Source organism: Lactuca virosa, chromosome 7 (genome assembly GCF_052849685.1).
Source record: "Lactuca virosa cultivar CGN04683 chromosome 7, Lactuca_virosa_CGN04683_v6, whole genome shotgun sequence".
NCBI classification, from domain to species: domain Eukaryota; kingdom Viridiplantae; phylum Streptophyta; class Magnoliopsida; order Asterales; family Asteraceae; genus Lactuca; species Lactuca virosa.
The window spans coordinates 101,661,687-101,689,129 of record NC_136432.1 but is presented as its reverse complement, the minus strand read 5'-3'; the positions used below and the strand labels follow the sequence as shown (position 1 = coordinate 101,689,129).

Below are 27,443 nucleotides of genomic sequence, written 5' to 3'. Positions count from 1 at the left end.
ACTTTCAAAGTTGGGGCCATCTTCTACACTCCCTCGTCCTGTAGAAGAGTTTAGTGCCCATGATTTTTATGATGATGTTCCAATGGAAACCTCAACACAACACGTAGGTGCAAGTGAAGAATCTTCAGGGCGTTCAAAAAATAAGGATGTTGGTGGGAACAAAAGAGTTGGTGGAAAAAAAAGAGATGCAAGGGCATTAGAAGTTGAGGATGAGATTGTCAAGCTTGCAAGGTCGTTAGTGGAAAAAAATGAAAGAATTGAAAAAAGTGAAATAGATAAGGATGTTGATGCATGTATGGAGAAATTGAACAAAATGGAATGGGGAGAAGAAGATGAAAGACAGAAGACCGCTCTTTTGCTATTTGGTGAAAGTGCCGATGTTAGGAAAGTTTGGTTACGACTTTCACATACCAGTTGTGAGTCGTGGGTGATGGATGCGGGTAGGAAGTATGGTTACCTTTGATGATGTTTATTAGTTTTTTTGTTGAATGACTTTCTGTTACTTGCATGACATTTAGATGCTATGTTTGATGACTTTTTTGTTATGTTGGATGGTACTTTGGATGCTATGTTTGATGACTTTTTTTGTTATATGACATTTGTTACTTTGTTACTCTGGTGATGTTTGATGACTTTTTTAGTGCATGAATATGTTTTACTTTAACATGTTACATAATTGCTTGTAACAGGTCAAATATGGTTTCTGATGGTGAAGTTGTAGCTTTTCTTTTACTTGTGATTTATTGGTTGAGGTCAAACCGGCGCAGGCTAATTCGAATTCATAGAATTAGAGATAACGATTCAAGCCGGTATGCGTATACGCAAGATTTGATGTACGGAGACCCTACACAATGTTACGATATGATGCGTCTTACACAAGAGGCATTTGCATTATTATGCAACCATTTTACCCAAAAAAATTGGTTGCAACCTAGTAGGACAATAAGCATTGAAGAGAAGATGGCTATTTTCTTACATGTTATAGGATATAATGAATGTTTTCGCACGACTAAGGGAAGATTTCATCACTCCACACAAACAATTCATCAATGTTTTCACGAGGTCCTAACTGCAATGATGTGTTGCAAAAGAAATTATAGTACCAACAACTCCTAATCCAACAAGACATAACTCATAACGACATAGACAGTTAAAAGAGATTTTTTTCCGGAGCAATAGGTGCATTAGATGGAACTCTTGTACATGCGGTTGTACCCGTTGATCAACAAACTCGTTATAGGGGAAGAGGAAAAGGAGAATGTTTTCAAAATGTAATAGGAATTTGTGATTTTGATATGATATTCACCTTTGTTTGGGCTGGATGGGAGGGTATAGCACATGATTCAAGAGTTTTGAAAGAAGTTGCATTCGATCCGACTTCTGGATTTCCATTTCCTCCACTAGGTTTGTAATATTTACATAACTTTTATTATCTATCTTCTTTATATAATATGTGTCACACTCATTTGCAGATAAATATTACCTTTGTGATGCCGCATATACAAACACTCGTGGGTTTATGGTTCCATAACGCAATATTAGGTATTGGTTAGCCGATTTTCGAAGAGGCAGACCTTTAACTAGAGAAGAAAGGTTTAATTATGCTCATGCACAACTTAGAAATGTTATTGAGCGTGCTTATGGTGTATTGAAGGCGAGATTCCCTATTGTAAGTCCCTAAATAGGCTTGTGTATCAATCAGATCCAATTGATGGTGCGGAACCCCAATCAATTGGATGATGTCAGATCAAACAGAAGAGAAGGAGAAGAAGAAGATGATGAATCTTGAATGTATTGATGATATGATTGAAGTTCCTTACACAAGATTCACACACTTACACATATATGCTCCTTTCTCTCTCTTGGCCGTACACTCCTTTTTTGTTCATCAATTCCTCCTTAACCACCTAACACCTGTATATATATATATATATATATATATATATATATATATATATATATATATATATATATATATATATATATATATATATATATATACTTGGGGAATATGGGCCATAAATGGGTTTAGGCCGTAAACCTGTTTACAGCCGTAAATGGGTTTAAGGTCGTAAACCTGTTTACGGCCGTAAACACCCCCCTGGTTTATAGCTTTCTTTTCTTAATTGACCCAACAAGCTCCCCCTAAAAAGTAGCCAGCTTTTCTTGTTAATCTTCATTGGGAGCTTGGCTTCAGCATTAATCTTCAAATTCTTCACAGCTTCAAGATGAACATGATGAATCTTCAATAATTGACTTCATCTTGAGCAGTTGGGCATTTCTTCAAGAATTTGGCATTGAACGCACGTTGGGTGAGGAGGCTTCTTGATAAGATTCTTGAAAGATAGTGCTTTCAGCTTGAGAATCTTCAGAGAGAATAGAGAACGGAACTTCTGGATCACTTCAGCAGGTACAAGTCAGCAGCAGACTGATTGAGGAGGCTTTAATGCAATCCGTCACATAATCTTCAATTTCAGCTTCACCTTGCTTCTGGGGTTGAAAGATTGAATGTCGAAAGAATAATCTTCATTTCTTGATCCTTCGAATGAGAATTCTTCGATGATCACGGATGAAGCCTTGGCTCAGAAATCTTCGACACAAACTCCATGAGTTTCATCTTCACCTGAATTCACTTTTCAAGACAAAACAAAACTAAAAGAAAATTTAGCACACAATATTTTTGGGTTTTTCATATTTTCTAAAAAAGAAATAAAACAGAAATATTTTTAATTTTTTTTTTAATTTTTTTTTAATTTTTGTTTGGTTTTCAAAATTTTTAATTCTCCCCTGATATTTAAATTAGAAGAAAAATATGAACAAATTTAACAAAAATAAAAATGATATCTAACTTTAAGAGTGATATGGGATCAAAGTTTTTAGACAGCCTTTATCCGTTTATCAGTACCTCTCCCTTCATGAATAGATCTGGTCAATTGCCGGTATTGTGGTCCACTTAAACACGAGAGATTGTGACAAAATTAGGACATACTACAAGTGACAAGACAATGTGATCCTAAGTTCCTAGATAATATTCCTTAAGGACCATTCAGCTGACGACGACCAAAGATATTGTTGTCCACCTAAATTGAGCAGCGAGATCTACAGACAACCTAGTGATTGTTCAATTTTAAATGTACTAGAACATGTTTCCCGATTCCTGACATACCCCAATAATCAGAACTTCCAAAGTACTCCTTACTTTAGGTGAGCAGACAATTATTATGAGAGAAGTCAGATTTAGAGTGCATATGCTATACACCCAGGTCGGATCTCTTCCAATCTCGCAGAGGGTGAAACATATGACTAACCAGATTTAGAGGGATTGAGAAGTAGAATGGTGCATATGCTGTGTACCAGGTCGGATGGTTAATCACGCAAAGGAGACAACATATGACTAACAGGCAGGAAGAATTGCATAGATAGAAGATGCATAGAAATAGAGTTGCATATGTTGTAGTCCAGGTCGGATGTATTTCAATCACGCAGATGAGGCAACATATGACTAATTTCCTACAGACCTACTTTCCTACAGACATATGACTAATTTCCTACAGAAAGAAAGGAAAAAAATAATTTCCTACAGACCTACTTTATCGGAATTACCCAGTCACCCCATCAATACCGGAATTAAGGACAAAGTCCGTACATCAAGTCTTTGAATTCCTAAAGTTCAACTCTGCCTAGTCAAGTCCATTTAGAATCTTTCGTGCCTACCGGCGCATCGAATCACAGAGCGTAGACGATTTAGTTTTGGTACGTTACGCAGATTCAGATTGCCTGTTATCACATGACTATATCACTTCCCAAAACATCTCCCTCAAGCACATTTCATTAACACCATATTTTTGGATTTTCTGATTTTTCTAATGTTTTTGGATTTTTTTTTAGATATTCTATTTTTTTTTGTTTTTATTTCTCCCCCTAAATTTGTGCATAGGAGAGAAACAAAAGTAAATGCGCAAATTTAAACTATCCTAAAACAAAAATTAGTCTTTAAAGCGAATCAGCTTAAGAAAAACTCAGGAGTATAGAGAAGAAAACTCAAACCGTAAGTCACCGATTGAATTTGCATCTAGAAGGTCTGAGAACAGCACGCGTAATCTCAGAACAGATCCGAAAATTCTTCATGTCATTAAGCACTAACCCCATGTGATCCCTTCCTTTCTTCCCTTCCAGCAAAGGACACATACTCTCAAACAAAATTTCGAGTGTTGTACAGTTGAGAGATGCCTCCTATCATGTACCTAGAACAGCCACTACCAACAAACCGAAGTCTGATGATATGCCTCCATAGCTGCTCCGACACAGAGCGGGATTAGTTGGTCTTTGGAACCCAGTCCATTTTGAAACTGGGTCGACCATTGTCATCTACACAAGATACATTCTCCCATGACATGTCCTGTTTATCACAAATAGAAGATGTAGAAATATTAGAGTCATTAGTTGATTTGGGAGATTGAGCTTTCGGAACCCATTTGTAGTTGGGTTTGACCCATTTCTTTTTCGATCTGATGGGTGGCTCAGTACTTGGTTTTGATCTTGATGTCGGCCGTTGAGATGACTTTGACCTAACCGGTCTTTGTTTCACTGGAGCATCTCTTGGATTGGGCTTCTTGGCCGATATTCCCTTCTTTCCCTTGGGATTCAGATTCTTGGCCTTGTGGGTTTGATTCTTGGCCTTCTGCGCGTTCCAGTCACCATTGTCTGAACGTGACCTTGAGGGGTTTCTTTTGAAGTATCTCCTTCTTGGCGCGTTCTGCCAGCCTTATGCATAGTAGGGAACATATACGCGATTAGGACAATTTCTGGCAATGTGTCCAGGTGTTCCACAGTGAAAACATGTCTTTTTCTTTACTGTGAAGTTGTTTCTTCCTGCCCCTGGTGGCGTATCCTTGCCTTGTCTCTTATTGTTGCCACAAGCACAATTACAACAGGCACTCTGTTTCACTGGAATTGGTGGCCTGTATTTCTCAACAGCAGGTTTATCAGAAGCAGCCAAGTTCGAAGCAACAGATTCAGAGTTCAAGGAGATGTTGGTTTGTTCAATGGTGTTCTCCTTGTTCTCATCCTCTGCTACTTTACTTGCACATGAAGTAGATGCATTAGTATTTTCAACCTGAATACCTCCTGACACTAATCCAGCTGGTTTGCCATATTGAAGATGTGCCTCCCTGTCAATTTCTTCCTGTGTCATAGGGATGAATGTGTAGTTATGATTGAAAGGTGGAGGAACACTATCATACCCTAGACCTTTTTGTTGGTTATTTTTAAATTGCAAGCAATGATCTATCATGTTCGTAACTACTTCGCTTGACACATCAAATTTTTTAAAATCAAAATCTGCAGTTTCAAATTTGCTTTTTAATGTGTCAAGCTCAGCGGTTAATTCAGCAAATTGTCTCTTAACATAGTCATAATTTTCACATTTGTTGCTATAGTCTTCTTGAAGCCTCCTAAAGTCTTTGGTTTTTGCTTCTAATTCAACCTTTAGGGGTTTCTGTCCTTTCCTGAGTTGATATCCTTCGTATTTTAGGTCCTCGACTTCCCTTTTTAGCAAATCATTATGTTCACGAAGAATTTTAATCGTATCTTCACAAGATGGAGTACATGAAACTTCATTGACCGGGATGTTTGCGGAACTCATTGTTTTTCCACACTTCAGAGCGTCAAGTTCTTCAGTCACATTAGCAAGACTAAGACGATTGGGATCTTTTGTCTTCTTGATGACAGCTACGTTCATATCCCACGATTTCGGAAGTGAATTTAGCAGCTTTTTGTTTATCTCAGATTTAGTTAAGAAGATCCCAGCTATATTCATCTCAGTAGTAAGTGTAGTAAATCGCTGCAACTGAGCTTCCAGGGTTTCTCCAGGGATATAATTGAACATGTTGAACTTTTGTCTTAACTTATCCTGACTCTCTTTCATGTCTTCTTTTCCCACGTAGACCTCAAAAGCCATTAAAAGCACAACTAGAAGCCAAAATCAAACTTAAAAGTCAAACCCTTTGACTATAAACCACAAAAGTCAACCTTAAAAGTCAAATTTAAAAAGTCAAACTTAAAAGTCAAACCGAAAAGCTAAATTTGAAAATTTAAAAGTTAAATGAGAAAGTCAAAGTTTAAAGTCAAATGTCAAATTTTAAAAGTCAAAGTCAAAATTTTAAGTAAAAATAAAAGTCAAAATTAAAAGTCAAAAATTAAAAACTAAATTTTTATTTTTTAATTTTTTTTTATTTTATTTTATTATTATTTATTATTATTATTTTTTTTTGTTGAAAATGGAATTTCAAAATAAAAGAAATTTGAATTTTGGGCTAAAAGTGTCAAATTGGCGAAATTTGGATCGAAGAAAGACGCCTTTTGAATTAGATTTCGAAGGAATGAACCAAGGTGTCCGCTAGTCGACTTGGTAAAGCGCTGTGTTGATCAACTAGAGGTCCCGGGTTTGATCCTCGGCACCCTCAATTTCGCTTCACTTTTTTTAAATAAGATGTTGTGCGAACTTCGGATCCTATGCGAGGCTGAGAAGCGATGCGAGGCCGAAAACCGAGGCGTACACGTGCGAGCCGTAATCTCGAACCGCAAACTCCGGGGCTGTAAACTTCGGCCGCAAACTCCGAGGCCGTAAACTTCGGAAACCCTAGCTGCTGGCCGTACACGCCGCCACTCCCTCGCTCGTTACGACCAAAAACATCGTTTTTTGCCCCTTTTTGCTCCAAAACTCAATCAAAAACCCGTTTTTATGAAAAACGTGAAGAACAAACCCCCCTTATTTTGCCAAGATCTATCCAAAAACGCAAAAATCCTTCAAAAATAAGATAAATACGCTCCAGATCTGATAAAATTGATTGATACAACCTTGCTCTGATACCAATTGTAAGTCCCCAAATATGCTTGTGTATCAATCAGATCCAATTGATGGTGCGGAATCCCAATCCATTGGATGATGTCAGATCAAATAGAAGAGAAGGAGAAGAAGAAGATGATGAATCTTGAATGTATTGATGATATGATTGAAGTTCCTTACACAAGATTCACACACTTACACACATATGCTCCTTTCTCTCTTTTGGCCGTACACTCCTTTTTTGTTCATCAATTCCTCCTCAACCACCTAACACCTATATATATACTTGGGGAATATGGGCCATAAATGGGTTTACGGCCGTAAACACCCCCTGGCCGTAAACCTGCCCGTAAACTCATAAAACATTATAGAAAAATACAATTGCCTAGAAAAGCAAAGTATAAACCATAATTTTGACCCAACACCTATCTTAAAACACATGGCTCCTTATCCTTTTTACAGTGCAAAGAAACATAGTCATTGCTTGTGTCACGATCCATAATTTTATAAGGAAATACAATATAGAAGATGACTTGTTTACAAATTTTGAGGAGAACACTATGGTTACTCCAGACGTCCAAGGTGGGGGAATTGATGGATAAAACATACAAGGCATAGAATGGGGTCCAGAAGCCGTTCAATATATGCGCGTTTTGCGTTATCAGAGTGCAAATCAACTACTTTCACCTACTTTACATTAAATTATTATGTTATTTTAAATTTCATTCTGTTTTTATTTGGATATTAAATTATTTATGTTTAATTTACATTTTGTATGACAATTTTTATTTGGATTTTTAAATGACTTGTGTGTAATTCACATTTTGTATGACAATTTGTATGTTTTTATAATTATTCAGCAAGTTCATCCATCACAATATACAGCAGTAGGGTAAATGGTCATTTTTCATTAGTCAGCACATTCAGTCAGATGTACAATCAAACAACATGATTTCTTACTCAGTCAGAAGTTCTTGCCCAGACAGACATTTCTTAGTCAGCACTTTTTCAGTCAGCATCTATCAAACGGGGCCTAAGTCTTTAGGTCCATTAGGGTTCTACTAGGCCGGGCACCACCCACTGCCACCTCGGGCGGTGGTGATTGGCGGCGGCTCATGGAGGCAGGCGGCGACAGCCACCATTTCTAATGGTGGTGGTGGTGGTTCCTTCCCAAAAATCTCACATACTACTTCACACATAATAAACACACACACACACACAGCCGCCTCCTACGGTGGCTGGTGGCGGCAAAGGGTGGCAGAAAACGGTGGCAGGCACCCCCATGAGGTGGTGGCGGTGGGTTTCTAGCCAAAAACTCACGTATGTCCACGCATTCGGCTCATACAACACCCAAACACAACCCAGCATACTCAAATACGGTTCAATACTGAAAAAATGTAGCTACACACGGCCATTCTCGTGGCGGCATACGACAGTCGGAGGAGAAGGACGCCACCGTGACTGTTGCTCGGAGTAGAGATGACGATGGCAGCACAGCGGCAGAATAGGAAGTGGGAGGAGGATAACCGTAGCTGAGAACCGGAGGTTGAGTCCTTACCGCCGAACGACAACAAAAGTCACGCCTCACAACTCCGACGACCCACACAACGTCCAACGATGCTCACAACGTCCGGCAGTCGTAACGATGTTCTGAAGCGAAATAGCAGCGGCAACAGGCTCGTCTGGTCGGAAAGGCGAACGGAACAAGGGGTGGCGGCTGGTGAACTCAAGTGGCGGCTGCAATGGAATAGTAGGGTTAGGGTTCGCCGACTATCGATTGAGAGAGAAATGGAATACGGGGTTAAACCTATGTCTCATTTCAAAATTGTGTCATATTTCCACAATCGGCCCCTGCTCACAAAATCTTCTTCAACTTAAATCCAACATTTACCCTTTAGCCCCTGATTCCATAATTTCCTTTCATAATAAGTCCCGAAATTACCAATCAGCCACCTAAGCCTTCAAATCTTTTCAATTTAAGTCCATTAATTACCAAACGCACCCTGACTTCTTAAATCCTTTTCAAATTAAATCCAGAACTTAACCTTTTAACCCCCAACTTCTAAAATTGTAACAATTAACCCTCGAGACCAACACCTTGCTATATTATTACGGATTTCAGGGCTACTATTAATTTATTAATTTGCTCATTTATTTATTTAATAAACGGGGTGTTGCAACTCTACCCCACTTAAATTAGATTTCATCCTCGAAATCATTCCTTACCATTCCTTACATGCCAAACCACTCAAGTAACTTGGCCACAATTCTGGGCACACCCTAGCCTTCCCCAGGGTAACCGTGACCAACCTTCGCAAGGCCCTAAAATACGTAGATGAACGAATTCCTTGCAACAAGATCACATCTACTCCGTCTGAAATCTATAGTCTCGAGATGGTTTGACTCCATGACAGAACGCCCATACTGAATTATTATTGTTGAACCCAATCCGCTTATCTGTCAACTGTCTACTCATCTTCTGTTAATTCGAGGTTCCCATTGGAAAACAGGGTCACAGATCTATTTATCCCTGCAGATCACTTCAACTTGGCCAAGGCTCAGATAATCCCGCTGTAAGTGACTTAGCATCACCCAAACTATCTGTGACTCTAACCATACATGAAATCCTAACATACCATTACTGCTTGAGACTGTCCACTGAAACTGTCCGAAGCACTGAACTTCCTGAAACACTGAACTGTCTGAAAAAGTATGTTGCGCCCTGGCTGCCTTCCAAAATCTACCGAGACCTCCCTAGTCTCAATTCGTTCACCAGTCATCTGAAATACCGGGTTCCGGCCCCGTTGCGGAGTCCAAAGGACTCGCACGTAGTTGCTCTACACGAATTCCGAACGAAATCCTTGTCTGTCAATAGTTGCCCCTAGTTATCTTGCCACTGTGGCTCTAACGAACTTATGATCCAACTGATCGGGTCCATATGTCAAATCCTGACGTCGCCAATTCCAAGGCTAAAAGTGATTGCTACCTGACTAAAAGGTAGCCTTGTACCACAACGACCTCATACAGTCCATTGCTTCCCTGATCCCATAGCTGTAGTGGCGTTCTAACAGTCGTATCGCTGGATCAACCAGGTCTAATTCATCTGAGGAAATCTGTAATCCAATCTGTGGATCTGCCATGCCCTCGCTGCTGCGCCCGAACTGGTGGGTACTACTGTTCCTTCCGCGACCGAACACACTCCCAAGCTATCTACTAACCTAGTGAATGCTACGGCTACACCCGCAGACTTACAACACTCTAACACTATCTGCTAACCTTGTGAATGCTACGGCTACACCCGCAGACTTACAACACTTCCCACACTATCTTCTAACCTTATGAATGCTACGGCTGTTGGGTTATGAGCATTCTAACACTCCTAAGTGTACATGCAACCCTAAATACCTTGGATCTATGTTTTCTCTATTATACATACAATTATGAACATCCAAGGTATTATCCTAATCTAGCATACAAAATAATAAATATAACAAGATAGAATACATACCTCTTTGATGTAGAATGTCTTCATGAAGCTTGAGTGCCTAGTGCCCCAAGTGTGACACCTCAAATGGTTCACACAACACCAAATACACTTGGAATAACTTGAGAGAAACTTGAACACTCCTTGAAATCGTCTAGCCCTCACACTCACACATTAGTGCACCATTTCTTGAGCCATGGGATTCTTTTATATGGTGGCTATTAGGGTTACACCATGTAACTCATAACTTTACCCATTCCTTATGCTCCATGGATTTTAACCTCCATGGAGTATCCATGGGTCACCCCATGGACTTAGTCCAACATAAGGAATCTTGGATCACAAGCCCACATATATAAGAATGAATGATTTACACAATCAACCCATATATTTAATTAGTCTCCTTTTGATCACTTAATTAATTCCAAATTAATTCTTGATCAATACTAATTAAATAACCTTATTAATATATTAGAACTTATAATATATTAACCAACCTTAAGTGTTATTTCTCTCATTATAGTCTATCCAAATGCATGATGCCATGCAACCCAAATGGACCATGTCGGGTCGGGTCAAGTCTTACCAATTATAGTTATGGACTTAGACATTAATCCAACAGTCTCCCACTTCGATAAGTCTAAAACTATTCTTGCGTATGACTTCAAGAACCGACTGGCAATCGTAGCTCTCAAAAGCTTCCGTCGAACTCTGACCTTGCCGATGATCTCTGACCTTTGTCAATGTCTTGTCCATTAGATAAGGGATCATATATTCCTCCATTCTAGATATCATATGGACTGAGACATGGATTATAAATCATTCTCTCTGTCCATTTGTTGTTTCCCGATTTCCGATTCATGATGACTGACTGATTGAACAAATCAAATCAGTCCTGGCTTGGCCAAGCACTCACATGTATCATCTTTAAATCCTCGAGGGGCCCACAGATATCGCTTTTATCCCGAAGGTAAAAGGAATGGATAAACTTCGACTCATATGGCTTGTTCTACTACTTGTTGAATCATACACAAAGGCACGTTTTATAACATCGAGTTACCAATGCGTTTTCGTGCAATCAATGTATAACCAACTCATAGTAACAACTCATATCTCTAGGTTTGAAGAATATAAGATATTATCGTCTCATGATCACTCGTGATAAAATCCATGAAGTGATTCAAATGAGCGTGGGTTTAATCCAATACTCAGAACTTATGAGCACTCATGAGTGTTGTAGCACCACTTTGTCCACCAACTTGGACCTCTACAAACCAACCCATGACAGTCTTGATTCATATCTACTTCCAACATATGACCGACTGTGGATGGTTTGAATAACTTAATCATTCAGGAAGAGCGACTTAGTTATTCTGGAAGTCAAAACATGCAAAGTGAAACACAAGAATAAATGAATCAAATATGGTATCAAACCCTATGAATATAAATAAACACTTTAATTTATCACCATTCTGATTACTCATTATTCATTGTTTCGGTTTTATCAACTTTATACTTGAATTTAAAACAATAGTTGTCCCATGCTCCAAGCATGTACACTATGTTTTCTAAACACTAGTCATGCCATACACCAAGTATGCATACTATGTTTGTCTATGATCTTTACTTTGTAAAATAGATCAATTGAACATCACTCCAATGATCCTCTTTTCACAGTCCCAAATCCTTACTGCAAATGCAAGAATTCCAAATTCATGCCATTTACTGAAATCTGTTAGATTCTAAACTTATATGCATTGATCCTCTTAATGATTATGCACGAAGTCAGAAAGACTTGACAACAATCATTACAGAGCATTTCAAAGGAGATCAGCTCCTTGGAAACATCCTTCTTTCATTAAGTTTCCTAATCTTACACAGATTGAATAATTTCTAACTTTGAAACATTTCCATATTCCATTTTGACTATCACTTCTGAACAAGAGTTGCCTCCTTACAGATTATGTCAATATGGTCCTTCCAGAATTAACATTATACTTCCAACTGTCCTTGAGCAACCAATCTTTGGTAAACCTTAGATTGTCCTCGACAATTGCTTAATCATTTTAGTCATATCCAATTCTAGACCTTTTCCCTTCATAATGCCCCAGGCATTTGGAAAATTTTAGAAAGGATGAATATAGCACATGTAATCGATCCTATATCCGAAGCATATGGGACACGATTCATGATGTCTCACATAAAGACTAAACCAGTCTTTTGCTATAATATTTCCATTTCAATTTGCCAAGTTCTCAAAATTCAGATTATGAAAAGGGATGCCGTAATCATAATCGAATTTTAGAACGCAAATAATGGACCCATATATAGAATTTCCTTATGTTGAGCCATTCCAACATGAAATTCATATATATATCCTTGATTAATGAAGTATAATTTCCTCTCCCTTAATTATAGCAAAACAACTTTTTCAACCCCTGCAACCTCACGAATTGAAACTTTTATTTTCTATAATTAACATTGCTAACTTGCAACCTTTGTCATAATTATCATGCTCCTACTAACATGATGATTATTAGCATAACACTTATGCTCCCACTAGCTTTGACATGTACTCAGAATTCAGCTGACTTTCTTACCAAAGTTCAAATTTCTGATACTAGATTGTTTTTATAAAACTTTATCAAAATCATGCACCTCTCTTAGATAGCTCACATGTGTGTCTAAACAATTTTAGAACTATGAAAAGGGATGCCGTAATCATAGTCTCAATTGTTTAGACCTTTGCCACTTCTCACAAGTCTATGTTAGTGTGCCGGTAAACCACACACGCTCCACTAACGACTTTGAGAATGCAAATATCACAATTGCTATCTAGCTAAAATCTACTTAGTGAAAGTGTTTCCTCACCATCATTTTCATGAATCGGAGAGAAACCTTATGACACTTATAATATATTAACCAACCTTAAGTGTTATTTCTCTCATTATAGTCTATCCAAATGCATGATGCCATGCAACCCAAATGGACCATGCCGGGTCGGGTCAAGTCTTACCAATTATAGTTATGGACTTAGACATTAATCCAACAACGGCTACACCCGCAGACTTACAACATTTACCACACTATCTGCTAACCTTGTGAATGCTACGGCTACACCCACAGACTTACAACACTTCCCACACTATCTTCTAACCTTGTGAATGCTACGGCTACACCCACAGACTTACAACACTTCCCACACTATCTGCTAACCTTGTGAATGCTACGGCTACACCCGCAAACTTACAACACTTCCCACACTATCTGCTAACCTTGTGAATGCTACGGCTACACCCGCAGACTTACAACACTTTCCACACTATCTCAATCGCTGATTACTAATCCGAACACATCCAACGTCGAGCATACACATGACCTAACATCCAAAACTGAACCCATGTCCTGACTGGAATCCCCAACCTGATTCCCTAAGGCCTGCTATCAAACATTCCGAGAACGCGATCTCACTATTGGAAAGTTTTTCGAACTTCCAACTGACATTATCCTCAATCCATATAGCCGCTTGGGCTGTCTTCCTTTCTGACAAGGATGCACAACTTATCCCAGTTTCAAAACTGCTCCTGCTTCTGAATCCCTAGGCGATTCTCCCCCACTTTGATTCAAGTAACATCTTGCAACACACAATACTGGAAGGATTCTCAATCCTTCTTACCATCCCATGACCAATCTGTTGGAAACCACGCTTACCATTACTAGTGTTTCAATACTGGCCAATCCAAAGGATCACACAACCTCCAAGAACCCGATGAATACTTCCCGAATCCACAATTAGGTAAATAACCTTCCGCTACCCACTAATAATTCTCGGTATGCAATTGGCATATGACATCTCTTGAAAATATATTTCAAACACAACAGATGATAACCCAGAGTTACACTTACTCAAACCCTTGGAACGAAAGGCTCCACCGTGAAGTTTCCCGCAAGTGTTGCACAGAATCTGGCCCCGCTGGCCTCTCAAAAGCTGATCTTAAATCTTGGGTCTCCTCCCGAGACCCTTCGGTATAAGCAACTGATCTGATTCCCTCTTACCAACGTGCTCCAAGTCCATATCCCGTTCTCGGGCTCTAGAAGTCATATCATTCAGGGTCTTGCACCCCGAGACACTCACGATCTTCCTGCTATTATCCTGCAGTGTGTCATGATACCTTATCTTATTCGTTTCCTCATCTGTTGCATACGACGATACCAAATAAGCTCTCTCCCGAGACATGGAAGTGATCTCTACCACAATCTTAGTAGTCTGGCGGAGATCTAATAACTCTTGCACCAACTGTTGCGCCTCAATTGTCTGGGCAAACTTTGCCCGGAATCTGGTCAAAAATTCATCTCATGACATAGCATCGATCGCATCATCACCCAACTCGCTACCAACCTCTTCCCATCAATGACGTGCGCTGTCCTTCAGGAGGCAGGAAGCAAGTCGGTCCTTGTCCCTTTTCGAGACTAAGACTGGTACGAAAATATTGGCGACATCCGCCAATCACCTGCTGCTAGCAATGGGGTCCCTAGCCCCATGATAATCTGGAGCTTCACAAGCTCTGAACTCCCGAATCATCAACGTACGCGTCCCTATCGTGGCTGCTATCTCAGTGCAGAATGCACTCCATCTCTTATCACAAATCTCTAAAATGCCCTCCTAGATCATACCGAAGATCACAGGAGTCTATTCAATGATACTGTGCGTAACCTCAGATGGAATGAACTCCCTCATCTGATCATCAAGCGGCCCAGCTCCAGAGTCCGAGATTGATACCTCGCCGGCACCAGAACTGCCATTTGGTCTACCACGTAGCGTTACTATACTCGGTAATATACCATCAGAATCATCATAATGCTCATCATAACTCGAGGGATCTAACACACTACAAGTTTCTTGGATTCATCTCAGCCTTCCTTGAATCGATTACGGATCCTCTGCTTTCAGTAGTACGGGCCCATACTACCTTCCACATCTATCCGTACTTTCCTCAAGTACTGCCTCGACTCCACCAAGTCCCTTCTACTACTACTGCTGATCTCATGCTAAACTCATCCTAGGCTTGCCCTAGGGTAATCACCAACCCACTCTCCGCCATCAACTGCATAAGAAGTCCCTGCTATCTCCCCCTAACTAGCTCGCAAATACCATTACATATCACTAAGACTAGATAATTCTTCGAATGAGAGGTTCTACCCTACTACGGTTAGACTCAAACGAGAGCTGTGAAATAAGGCTAAACCTAACCTTCTGAAATTATTTAGTCCTCGGGATACGTAACTTAACGTATTTGTTTACTAGTTAGTAAAAGATAACTAGAACTCCTAAAATCACAAAGCAAGCAACATTTGAGCATCAAGTAAACATAATCAAATATATCACATTCAGGCCATCACAGACTAATCTGTACTAGCATGCGGTTCATAAAGTTGAGACACACATAATAGGCACATAAGGCATCCCTTCCTAGATCCTTCGTCCTAATCTAGCATGCAATTCTCATAAAGCTGCTACACATATAATAGGCACATAAGGCATCCTTCCTAGATCCTTAGTCCTAATCTAGCATGCAATTCTCATAAACATATCATAACATAACTTGTATGGGTAATTTGGGAGTACTTACTTGAGCTCGGCTGATTGCATGCACCACACCCTTTTTCTCTTTTTAAAGTTCTTTTCTCTTTTAAAAATTCTTTTGTAAATAAATGATTTTCTTTTGAAAATTTTCATACCACGTCCTTAGTTTGAATTCAGACACACCCGAAAGTGTTCTCGAATCCCTCAAACCAAGGCTCTGATACCAACTTGAAACATCCCAAAAATACATTCTAAAAAATTCGTTTTTAATCATTAAGAAAACCATAGTCAATAAACATTATATAACAATCATAAATAGTGTATCTCAAAAATATCATAACATCTGTCAAATATATCAGAGTGTAAACATCCAAGCTAAACAAATGGTGTGTGCACTGCAATCATCCCGAGCTCCTCTTTTTGAAAACCAAGGTACCTGAAACCAAACTGAAAACTGTAAGCACGAAGCTTAGGGAGTCTCCCCAATCTACCACATACCATACACATGTCACACAAACACATCGTGGGCCCCGCCCTGCTACATCGGGCCCCGCCCGACATCGAGCAGAGCTTAGTATACACATGATCATATCCACAATTACATAAACATAATCACATAATCATAAACATATAAATGTCACATTGGGCCTTGCCCGCTACATCGGGCCCCCGCCCGGCATCCGACCGCGTCAGGCATCGGGCCCCGCCCGACATCGGACCAAAGTCCGGTATACATATAACATACCATCAAGCATATAACATACCCATAACATAAACATAACTTGGGCCTAGCCGACTACATCCGGCCCCTCCCGGCATCGAACAAAGTTGGGTATACATAAGCATAACAACATATATATAGACATAAATACATAACATAAACATATAAACACTCCTCGGGCCTCGCCCGACATCGGACCGGAATCCAGAAACATACTAACATTCCTCGGGAACCGCCCCGACATTGGACCAAAGTCTGGAAACATACAAATACAAATACATGCAAGAATCACAAAGACATCAAACATACAAACAATCCTCGGGACCGCCTCGACATCGGATCGAAACCCGAAAAACATATAAACCTATATTGGGCCCCGCCCGACATCAGATCGTAATCCAGAACTAGTACTAACTAAACGGGCCGGCCTTGGTGCCTTAGACCCGTTCCTACTGGAAGAGGACTCACCTCACACTACTGAAGTCCCGCAGACAAAAACCCGGACTACTGGATGACAGCTTCCCAAACAGTCAATATCAAAACAATACCCAATTAATACTTGGGTTCCAATACATATCCATATCCATATGTCCATGCTTAGGGGTAAAAGACTACTTCACCCCCATCTTAGCTTGATTCAAGCCCAAGGCCCAATCAAAAGGCCCAAAAGTCTAATAATGAACCAAAGCCCAACATATGGCCCAATTTTCCAAATTGGGCCCAAACCCCTACATGGCCTTACCTTAAGGCTCAATTATTTATTCTGGTTAAAACACTTGGCAATCCATTGGTCCAATATCTCATAATCATCAAGGTCTAGTTATGGCCCATCTATGGCCCAATTTTCTCAATTGGGCCCAAGCCTGCCCAATGGGTCTTATCCTAAAGCCCAATCTAAATATTCTAGTCCATATACTTGTTCTTGGATGACCCATCAATAGTCCAAACATCTAGGCCCAATAGAAAAGGCCCAACTCAAAACCCAACACAATTAGAGTTTTCACATGAAATGACGATTAGGGTTAAGTGTTCTCACTTAACCCATTAAGTCCATTATTCCACTAAAGCCATCATACAATGGAATCGACATAAGTCATAACTTCAGTCCACTGGTCCAAACGCGGGTCCCGATAGGTCCAAACCAACAAACCCACAATTAGGGTTTTCTAAACCCTAATTAGGGTTTCTAACCCAATCACGAGCCAGCCTAGTCCAAGATTAAGTGTTTCGGTCCATTCGGGTTCTACTAGGCCGGGCACCACCCACTGCCACCTCGGGCGGTGGTGATCGGCGGCGGCTCATGGCGGCAGGCGGCAGCAGCCACCATTTTCAATGGTGGTGGTGGTGGTGGTGGTTCCTACCCAAAAATCGCACATACTACTTCACACATAATAAAAACACACAACCACCTCCTATAGTGGTTGGTGGCGGAAAAGGGTGGCAGAAAACGGTGGCAGCCACCACCATGAGGTGGTGGCAGTGGGTTTCTAGCCAAAAACACACGCATATCCACATATTCGGCTCATACAACACTCAAACACAACCCATCATACTCATATCACGGTTCAATACTGAAAAAACGTACCTACACACAGCCATTCTCATGGCAGCATACGACAGTCGGAGGAGAAGGACGCCACCGTGACTGCTGCTCGGAGTAGAGATGACGATGGCAGCACAGCGATAGAATAGGCGGGGGGAGGAGGATAACCGCAGCTGAGAACCACGGGTTGAGTCCTTACCGCCGAACAACAACAAAAGTCGCGCCTCACAGCTCCAGCGACCCACACGACGTCTAAAGATGCTCACGACATCCGACAGTCGTAACGATGTTCCGACGACGAAATAGCGGCGGCAATGGGCTCGTCTGGACGGAAAGGCGAACGGAACAAGGGGTGGCGGCTGGTGAAATCAAGTGGCGGCTACAATGGAATAGTAGGGTTAGGGTTCGTCAACTATCGATTGAGAGGGAAATGGGATACGGGGTTAAACCCGTGTCTTATTTCAAACTTGTGTCATATTTCCACAATTAGCCCCTCCTCACAAAATCTTCTTCAACTTAAATCCAACATTTACCCTTTAACTAATGATTCCATAATTTCCTTTCATAATAAGTCCCGAAATTACCCATCAGCCCCCTAAGCCTTCAAATCTTTTTAATTTAAGTCCATTAATTACCAAACACACCCTGACTTCTGAAATCCTTTTCAAATTAAATCCATAACTTACACTTTTAACCCCAACTTCTAAAATTGTAACAATTAACCCTCGAGACAAACACCTTGCTATATTAGTACGGATTTCAGGGCTACTATTAATTTATTAATTTGCTCATTTATTTATTTAATAAACGGGGTGTTACAATATCACTTCCATTATGGATAAGAAATATAACATCAAAATGTATTTCTTGAAACACTAGAATTCCTAATACAAAAGTTGGGCTTAACTATAACGATAACAAGTCTTCGGTGGCTTCGTTGATCAACCACTACTTTCGGAGGTGCAATCTTCTGTCTCTTGGTTTCCAAGGAATAAATGTGGTTTTGAAAAGGATCAACGTAATTTTGGTGAATCCACATGTTTTATATATTATACTTTGAAAATACTTTTTGTATATAACATTGTTGAGTTTTAAAGTATTTCTATTCTTTGATTTGCAAATAGTATTATATTTTTCATAGGTACTAATGCTTCCGAAGTTCTTATTCATTTTATATACTATTAGGGGTATACTTATGGAAATGTGTGCTTTTAAGAGCAGGCTAACCGGGAGTGATCTTAATGTTGGTTAGTTGGATATAGTCCAACCTTCACATATATAATTGTGTACTTATGACATAACTAGAGTTTTGATGTTTCATAATTATAATTAATATATAATTATTTTAAATAGGTATTCTTAGAAACGCTAACTGGCGGAGTGGTAATATAACCTTTATTCGAGTTGAGTGACGACATAACATAATACAGTTATCCGTTTGGAATCGGGTGTAGTGACGACATAATATACCACTATTATTTGTTCAGATAGGGCGTAGTGATGACATAATATACTACTATTATCCGTTTGAATCGAGTGTAATGACAACATGTTATATTACTATTATCCGTTTGAATCGAGTGTAACGACAACATGTTATATTACTATTATCAGTTTGAATCGATTGTAGTGTTGACATAATATACTAATATTATCCGTTTTAAATCAAGCGTAGCGACATAATATATTACTATTATCCGTTTGAGTCGAGCGTAGCGACAACATAACATATTACTATTATCCGTTTGAGTCGAGCGTAGTGATGACATAATATATTACTATTATCCGTTTGAGTCGAGCGAAGTGACGAAATAATATATTACTATTATCCTTTTGAGTCGAGCGTAGCGAAGACATAATGTATCACTATTATCCGTTTGAGTCGAGTATAACGTAATGTAAATATTATCTATGAGTATTTAACAAAATAACGGCTATGTATAATGTTTTCCCAGAGAGTTGGCCAAAGTGATGACTAGATATAATGTTTTCCTATCAATGTGAGTCACTATAACAACTAGGCATAATATTATCTTTAAAAGTTGGGCAGAGTATCTACCGGGAAAAATATGATCCTAATGTTATGATTATAATTATCTAACTAATATAATATAATTAGTAATAATTAAGTAATAGTTGCATTTTAACATGTACCCCTCCCCCTCCTCCCCGCCCTGCGCGCGCGCGCGCGAAAAGGTTTACAAAATGGGGTCATGAACTCACCTGTGAGTTATGAAAACGTTGTTGTAGGGTGGAAACCAAAAATCAACACTTCGAGAGGCGCTCGGGGTATTGGCACGAGGATGGATAAATAGAGAGCGAGTGTGAGGGGCGAGGAAAATGATCTATCGAAGCTTGCTATTTATAGCAAGTTTTGGAGTGTGCGTCATGCAATGGGTGTCGAGCTTTTGCGCGTGGACCACATAGGCTGCCACGTGTCGCCCTCTCCTTGTGCCACATCATCAAGTATCCAAGCGTATCGAACTTTGAAAATCCGTAACTCTCGCATACAAACTTCTTCTTATTAAGAGCTTAATCCATAAGCTCTTTTGCCCATATTCCATATCTAACCTTAAAATAACGTCCTTAACCATAAAGTTTCCAACTTTATGGGCTTGCATGACAATTAAGTGCCCAAACACAATAACTCTAACTACTTAACCCATTAAGACACCCTATATCATGGGTGGAAGGAAACTAATAATCAAGACTACATTTTTATGCTTCCTAATAACTCTATAATGGATAAAGTTTCCAACTTTATCCATTTGAATTGTCCAAACAATCAAGATCTAGTCTTTAAGTCTCAAAGGGACCCAAAAGTGTATCTTTATCAACTTAATCCATTAAGTCCAAGTCTCCAACCTTCAGATCTAAACCAAAATGATGTTTAGATGGATAAAGTTTCCAACTTTATCCATAACAATGTCACACATTTTCAAGATCTAAACTGTATGCACTAAAATGACCAAAAGCTCATAACATCCAAAACTAGCTAGATCTAACAAATGCATCATCAAGATTCAAGCTTTATACTTCTAGAAGAAAGATCAAGGTGAACAAAGTATGTATCTACAAGCTCCAATGTAGCCAAAACCTCCACAATGAGCTCCTTCTTCTCCAAGATGCGCCAAGAACACTCCAAAGAACTTAAAAACACCTTCTTTTTGCTCACCGGGCTCAAACTAGAGTTAGGGTTTCAAGGGAGGGTGTTGGAGAGGTGGAGGCTGAGAATGGAATGGGTTTGGGGAAGTTAAGAAGCTTAAATAGGGCTCAAACCATGAATATAGGGTTTGGACACTAATCGTGTACGCCCAACATACTCCTGGTACGCTCAGTGTACTCAGCGATGCCCTAGTACGCCTAACGTACGCGGCTTAACCCAAAACCGTCCTAACTTCAACCGGTCATAACTTCTTCATTCCAACTCTGTTTTCGATGATACTTATATCCACAGAAAGGTACTGAAGAACCCCACAATATTATCTAGATATCTTGGACTAAAAACTTCACAAACAAAAATCCATATTTCATGCAAGAAGTCTGAAACATCACTTTTCCCGTTTTCCCCATTTGACTCTAACGCACACCAAGGGCATGGATCGCATAACCAATATTATCAACATACAATAGGGTCTAAACCCTATTCCCTTGAAGCCCAAGGCCTTTACATAGTCCCAAACTTCTTAATAGCATTTTCAATTATACATAGATTTTCTAGCTGTGTTTCAAATAGATGTTCGGAAATTTGAGGATTTTCCCACGGTAGGAAGTTTAAACCATTTTATATATGGTGACAGTAAATATATGTTTGAATTAAATAAATTTATTGTCATTCTCTAGTAGTTAAACAGACGTCACACATAATGAATGGATCGTTCGTTTTTTATCAAGTGCCATAACATATATAGACCTTGTTATATGGATTCTATTTCCACACTAATGATTTTTTTTGTAATACTTTCTATTGATTTAAGTATATGGATATATGTCGATCATAATTAGAATTAATGTTTTTTGTATGTAATAGAATTTATTTTCTAAATGGAAACGAAGTAGAACGAAAAAAAATACAAAAGTCTTTGAGACACCAAATAATGACACAATCATGAGTTATAAGATTTTCAACACAATAAAAAAACATGATAACTTTGTCGTATAAAATGTTAGACTGTTAGGTATGGGCAATGCCCACCAGGGCGTTTTTGGGAGTTATGACGCTCAACCCCTACCTCATCGTTTTTGAACGTTATACGCATGCGCGTTGATTCTCGTTACCACCACAACCTTCATTTAACATTGTTTCCTTCTTTTTCTCTAATAATGTCGTTGCCCACACCCAATGGTGGAGGGAGTAGGGGTCAGACAGATGCTAACCCCCCTGCAACTTGTCTAATGCTACCATACCTTTTGACAGATACCTCCATTTTGAATACCATCGTATATACTCACATATTGAAAAGAATGAAGGCAAATATATCTATACAAGTATTCAATTCTATTTCCTAATTATAAAACATATTTTTTACAAAAAAAAGGAAAAAAAATACATCTTAAATCTTTTAGAGGGATAATATGGTAACTGAAATTTCAAACAGTTTTAAAAAAATTTGAAAACCCCCGATCCACAGATAAAAAACAAGCTGAAAATCTTCCAAATAAACGCAAACCTTTTTCAAAGGGTTACAGTCATGCGTCATCGCCATTCTGAACCTCGATGTTCTAAAACAGTAGAGATCGTTTTCTAGCCTTACCATTTGATCATCGTTCAATATGGAGATCTGATCAAAACCATCATCTTACCTGAAGGCTCCGATTACGAGCTCTATAACCGAACCAACATCAATCGGATCTTAGATCCTAAACCCAGTAGCGTTTCCTTTAAGAATCTGCTTGTTGCTGTCCCATTCTCCTCTCCAAGAAAAAATACAGTCACCATTGAGGACGAATGCTCTGTAAGTTCTAACTCTTGATCTACAAATATTTTTCTTACAAGTCTTTTTAACTATGTGTGTCTGTGTGCATAGTTGAGAATTGGGGAAAGATTCAAAAAAAATGTAGATCAGATAAAAATATACAATTCCTGACAAAAAAGATATATGCAACTGAACCTAATGAACCAAACCTATGTATCTCATCTTTTCTTGTTTACTTTTTCTTTCTTTTACTTTTAATAATATCTATAATTCTTTTATTGTTTTAATCTTTTAGATGTAAGTTATAAGTTTTATGTGTTTAAGTATTAATATCTTACTTATTTCAAGGGTTTATAAACGAAAAGTTCTTGGTTTCCATTTGAACGAAAGAGATTAAATTTTTTGGTTTATATGATTATTATGGGAAAAAATTGTGATATGATTATTTAGAGCTTTGTTATATGGATGAATTTATTTTTTTTTGAATTTGTCCTTACTACATACACTAGTTTCACATTCTAGATCCAACACTAGATGTAAGCCACCTTATTATAGGATCCTGGCTCCGTCCCTGCCCACACCTACCAGCCTTACGATGTAAGTTTCATGATATTTTTTTTATAAGTTTGATGGTCTTAAATAACCTTTTTAAGTGTGTATCATGTGATACAAACATCTTAATAGTGTCGGCGAAAACATGGTTTATAGGTGTTTGAGTCGATATGTAATTAGGATTGATCAGGGTATATTGTTTGATTATGATTTTTAGGTTTTCTTATTCTATCGGGTTAGGATTATACATGATTTGGTAATATTTACAAACAAAATAATGAAAACAAGTAAACAACCTGGATCATTTTTTTTAAATCCGATTCAAATAATCAGTTTTGTAAACTAGATAAGTTTGATGAAAAGAGATAGACCGATTTGTCTGTATTACTCAAATAATGGTTAGGGTAATCAAATCAATTTTACGAAAACAACATATCGGCTACTTTTTTTTTCCGATACGGACTTTAGGGCCGGGTAACTTCATTGATATGTAATTATGTATATAGGTACACTGACTAAACCTTTACAAATAGTGGGTCATTTAAGTGTTGTTTGTTTTTTTGAAGCAAAAATTCATTAAATATGCGGACTACCTCTGCAACCCTCCGCAGCAGAAGAGGTGGACCAAACGGTTGTAGACTGTAATAAGAAACATGTTTGTTTTTTAAACATTTGCATGTTGTTGTAATTATTAAAAAATTAAAATAAACTGATTTTATATACAGAAAATAGTTTTTTAATATCGAAAATTTAATAATGTTTGAAATTTCAGCAAGATTTTATGATATATCAGAAAAAAGATAATGATATTTCAGCAAAAAATAATGATATTTCAGCAAAAATTATCATTATTTAATATAAAAAAACGGAAAAAAAAATAATTCAGCAAAAATGAACAAAAAAAAAACAAAAAAGAAAAGATAAAACAAGAATTTAGCAAGATTATAATCAATATTCATCAACATTTCAGCAAGAAAAAAGAAAAAGATGTTGGAAAATACAATACAAGTGTTGCTCCAAACAGAACACGTATAAAATTTTTTTACTTCGAAGACTTCTAAAAAACAAACAAATGCGAGATAAAAAGTGTTGTGCGTGTGTTGCGCCGCGCAACAATAAGAGATCTGAAAAAAAATTTATATAAAAAACAAACAGCACCTTAGATACGTTGCCAATTGGTGATATGTCCGAATGAAATCTTTTCAACTATTTTCTAAACTACCACATTCTAAAAATTTCCAAGACTTTTTTTTTATTATGAAAAGGCAAATAATATCAAGATTTTATTTTGGAAAAAGTCATTTAAAATTTGTAGAACCACCTATAAACCACCGAGCCAAAATCATACAACATAGTTTGACACAACTAATTTGTCAACAAAGTAGCAACATTGCTCGATACCTTGTCAATGAAATCTTTCACTTGGGCAAAAAGTTGTCCAGATTCAGGCAATTCCGGGAAGAGATAGAAAGCATGACACATGTTTGGATATTCAAACAAGTACACTTCTTTCCCTGACTCTTTCAGCCACTTATAGTACCTTTTTTGCCAGTCATATAAGGGGTCAAATCCCGCCACCACCACCATGGTCGCCGGAAAATCTACTTTTGATATGTCCACCGCGTTTGGGCCGCTAACGTTGCTGATTGGGTGGTCCCGATTGAACCCTTCTCCTTCCGGCAAAAACACCTTCCAAAACCAATCTGTTCGGTTTTTGGAAACAATCGGTGTTCCATCGAGTCGGGTCTCGGAATCCGTCTGCTCCTCGCCACCAAAGAACGGTTGAATTGCTACAACTCCGATCACCTTCAAACATGATGCAAGTTTTTATTACCAATAATGATGATTACAGAAACTGATAAAGACACTTGTTTTAACTCTAGTCAGTAACGTCAATATACAATCTCAGTATACCTTCAGTCGTCGGAAGTTGAATTCACAGGCTCGTTGAGCAACATGATGAGCCAAGTTTCCACCGGCGCTATCTCCAGCAATAAAGCAACGCAACAGATTCGCATTTTCCGGCAAAGATTTAGACTTGTTCTCTTCATCATCAAGGAACTTCAGAACATCAAAGCAGTCATTATGTTGGGCCGGATACCGATGCTCAGGCGTACGGCGGTAGTTCACAGACACAACAATGGCCGGTACTTTCCTCGCGAAGCGGCGGCACACCACATCGTACATTACGACATCAGGGGAGAGGAAAGCGAATCCACCTCCGTGAAAGAACACGATCACCGGGAGATCTTCACCGGCGTGTTGTGTAGGTACGTAGACACGAAACCAGAGGTTACGAGTCTCATCTACAACCACGTCATGTGATGCTACGCCGTTGACTGATTTTGAGGTTGGCGGAGTCCGGAAGTCGAGTAAGTTAAGAAGACCACGGTTGACAGTGCCGTTTTCCCGGGAACATGCGTTGGTGACGGCAGAGAAAAAAGAAATATGAATGCGTGTTTTCCATGGTAAGGAGAGTGACGGTTGTGGAGGTTTGGTTGTTGCCACCATTGACAAGAAATCAAAGAGAATTTGGTGTGATAAATGTGTACAACCTTGTGAGGAATAGGTGAGAGATTTATAGATGTATGATTCATTTGAGATGAAAATAATGATAATAAAATATATGCATTCTATTATATATTGCAATTTGCAAACATAAAAACATATATTGGGTACATAATTTAGACAGATTATTATTTTATATAAGTTCAAACAAGGTGGTTTCTACGTACTATTTAACATATTTCAATTTTGGATCACTGTAGAATTTTTCGTTTTTGTCTACCTTTGCTAAGATGAGAACCTTTAGAACTCTTCTTTTGCTTATAATATTATTATAAAATACAACTCTTTTGGTTCGTGAATTGTTTGTAACATTACATACCGTCGTTTATTGAAAATATTCTCCATGCTCGACAAAAACGTATTTTGTTTTTATCTATTCTATATAATCCTGCCTATTGAAAAAAACAAAGACAGGTTAGTTGTTTACAAAAGAAAGAATAAACTAAAAAATTGGTCTATTTGGTCTATGTATTTAACTTCCATTTATTTGCACCCGTTAACCTAAACATAAAACATGTGACCTTTAAGGGTATTTTTGTCATGTCATACTTCCTATTACCATCCTTTTAGTTAATTACATGTATTTGTAATTATCATCCCTACTACCATCATTCTTTATATATATTAAAAGTTTATTAGTATATTAAAATATGACTTCTCTATGAACAGTAACATGTTACTATTGGTCAAATTTATTATCTTTTTAGACATTCTATTTTCCCTTTTGTTTTTTATTTTTTCTATCATTTAATCATCTCATCTGTTGGAGAGCTTATTGTACACGTGCTCACATCGGGATATCGATTGTATACGTATTTCCCTTCCAATATTGTTGTGTTGTGCACCGATTAACTCTCTTTTTCACCGTTTCTCTTATCTTTTTTCTTCCATGGTGTTCGATTTTCTACTTACTTCCCACAACGCCTGTTCATCGCTCGCCTTAAACTGTCGGTCGTCGGTCGTCGTCAATCTCCCTCGAAGTCCAAGACGTTTGTTCCTGTTGTCGACCGTTCACCTCTTCTCCACTGTTTCTTCAACCACTTGCAACTTTAGTCCCTTAATATCTTCCAATTTATAATCGATGGGTTTTCTAGGGGTTTTCCACGTAAGGGTTTTATTCTCTACCGCCTTATCTCAAATCACTTTTCATTTCATCGATCGGTGATAAATCCGTTCAAAAATATGTTTCGTTGCTTCAAATCACCTTCTTCTATCGGTTTTGTAGGAT

The 27,443-nt window shown here is 38.5% G+C and overlaps 1 protein-coding gene across 1 annotated transcript; it reads right to left on the bottom strand.

Moving 5' to 3' along the window:
* Positions 1–24,767: 24,767 nt before the first annotated feature.
* LOC145126275 (putative carboxylesterase 18) lies at positions 24,768–26,250 on the bottom strand. The gene is made up of 2 exons (XM_079061676.1): positions 25,562–26,250; positions 24,768–25,453 (listed from the first exon to the last, which is right to left on the bottom strand). The coding sequence occupies exons 1-2, from the start codon at positions 26,156–26,158 to the stop codon at positions 25,013–25,015; spliced, it is 1,038 nt and encodes a 345-aa protein (XP_078917802.1). The 5' UTR covers positions 26,159–26,250; the 3' UTR covers positions 24,768–25,012.
* Positions 26,251–27,443: the final 1,193 nt, after the last annotated feature.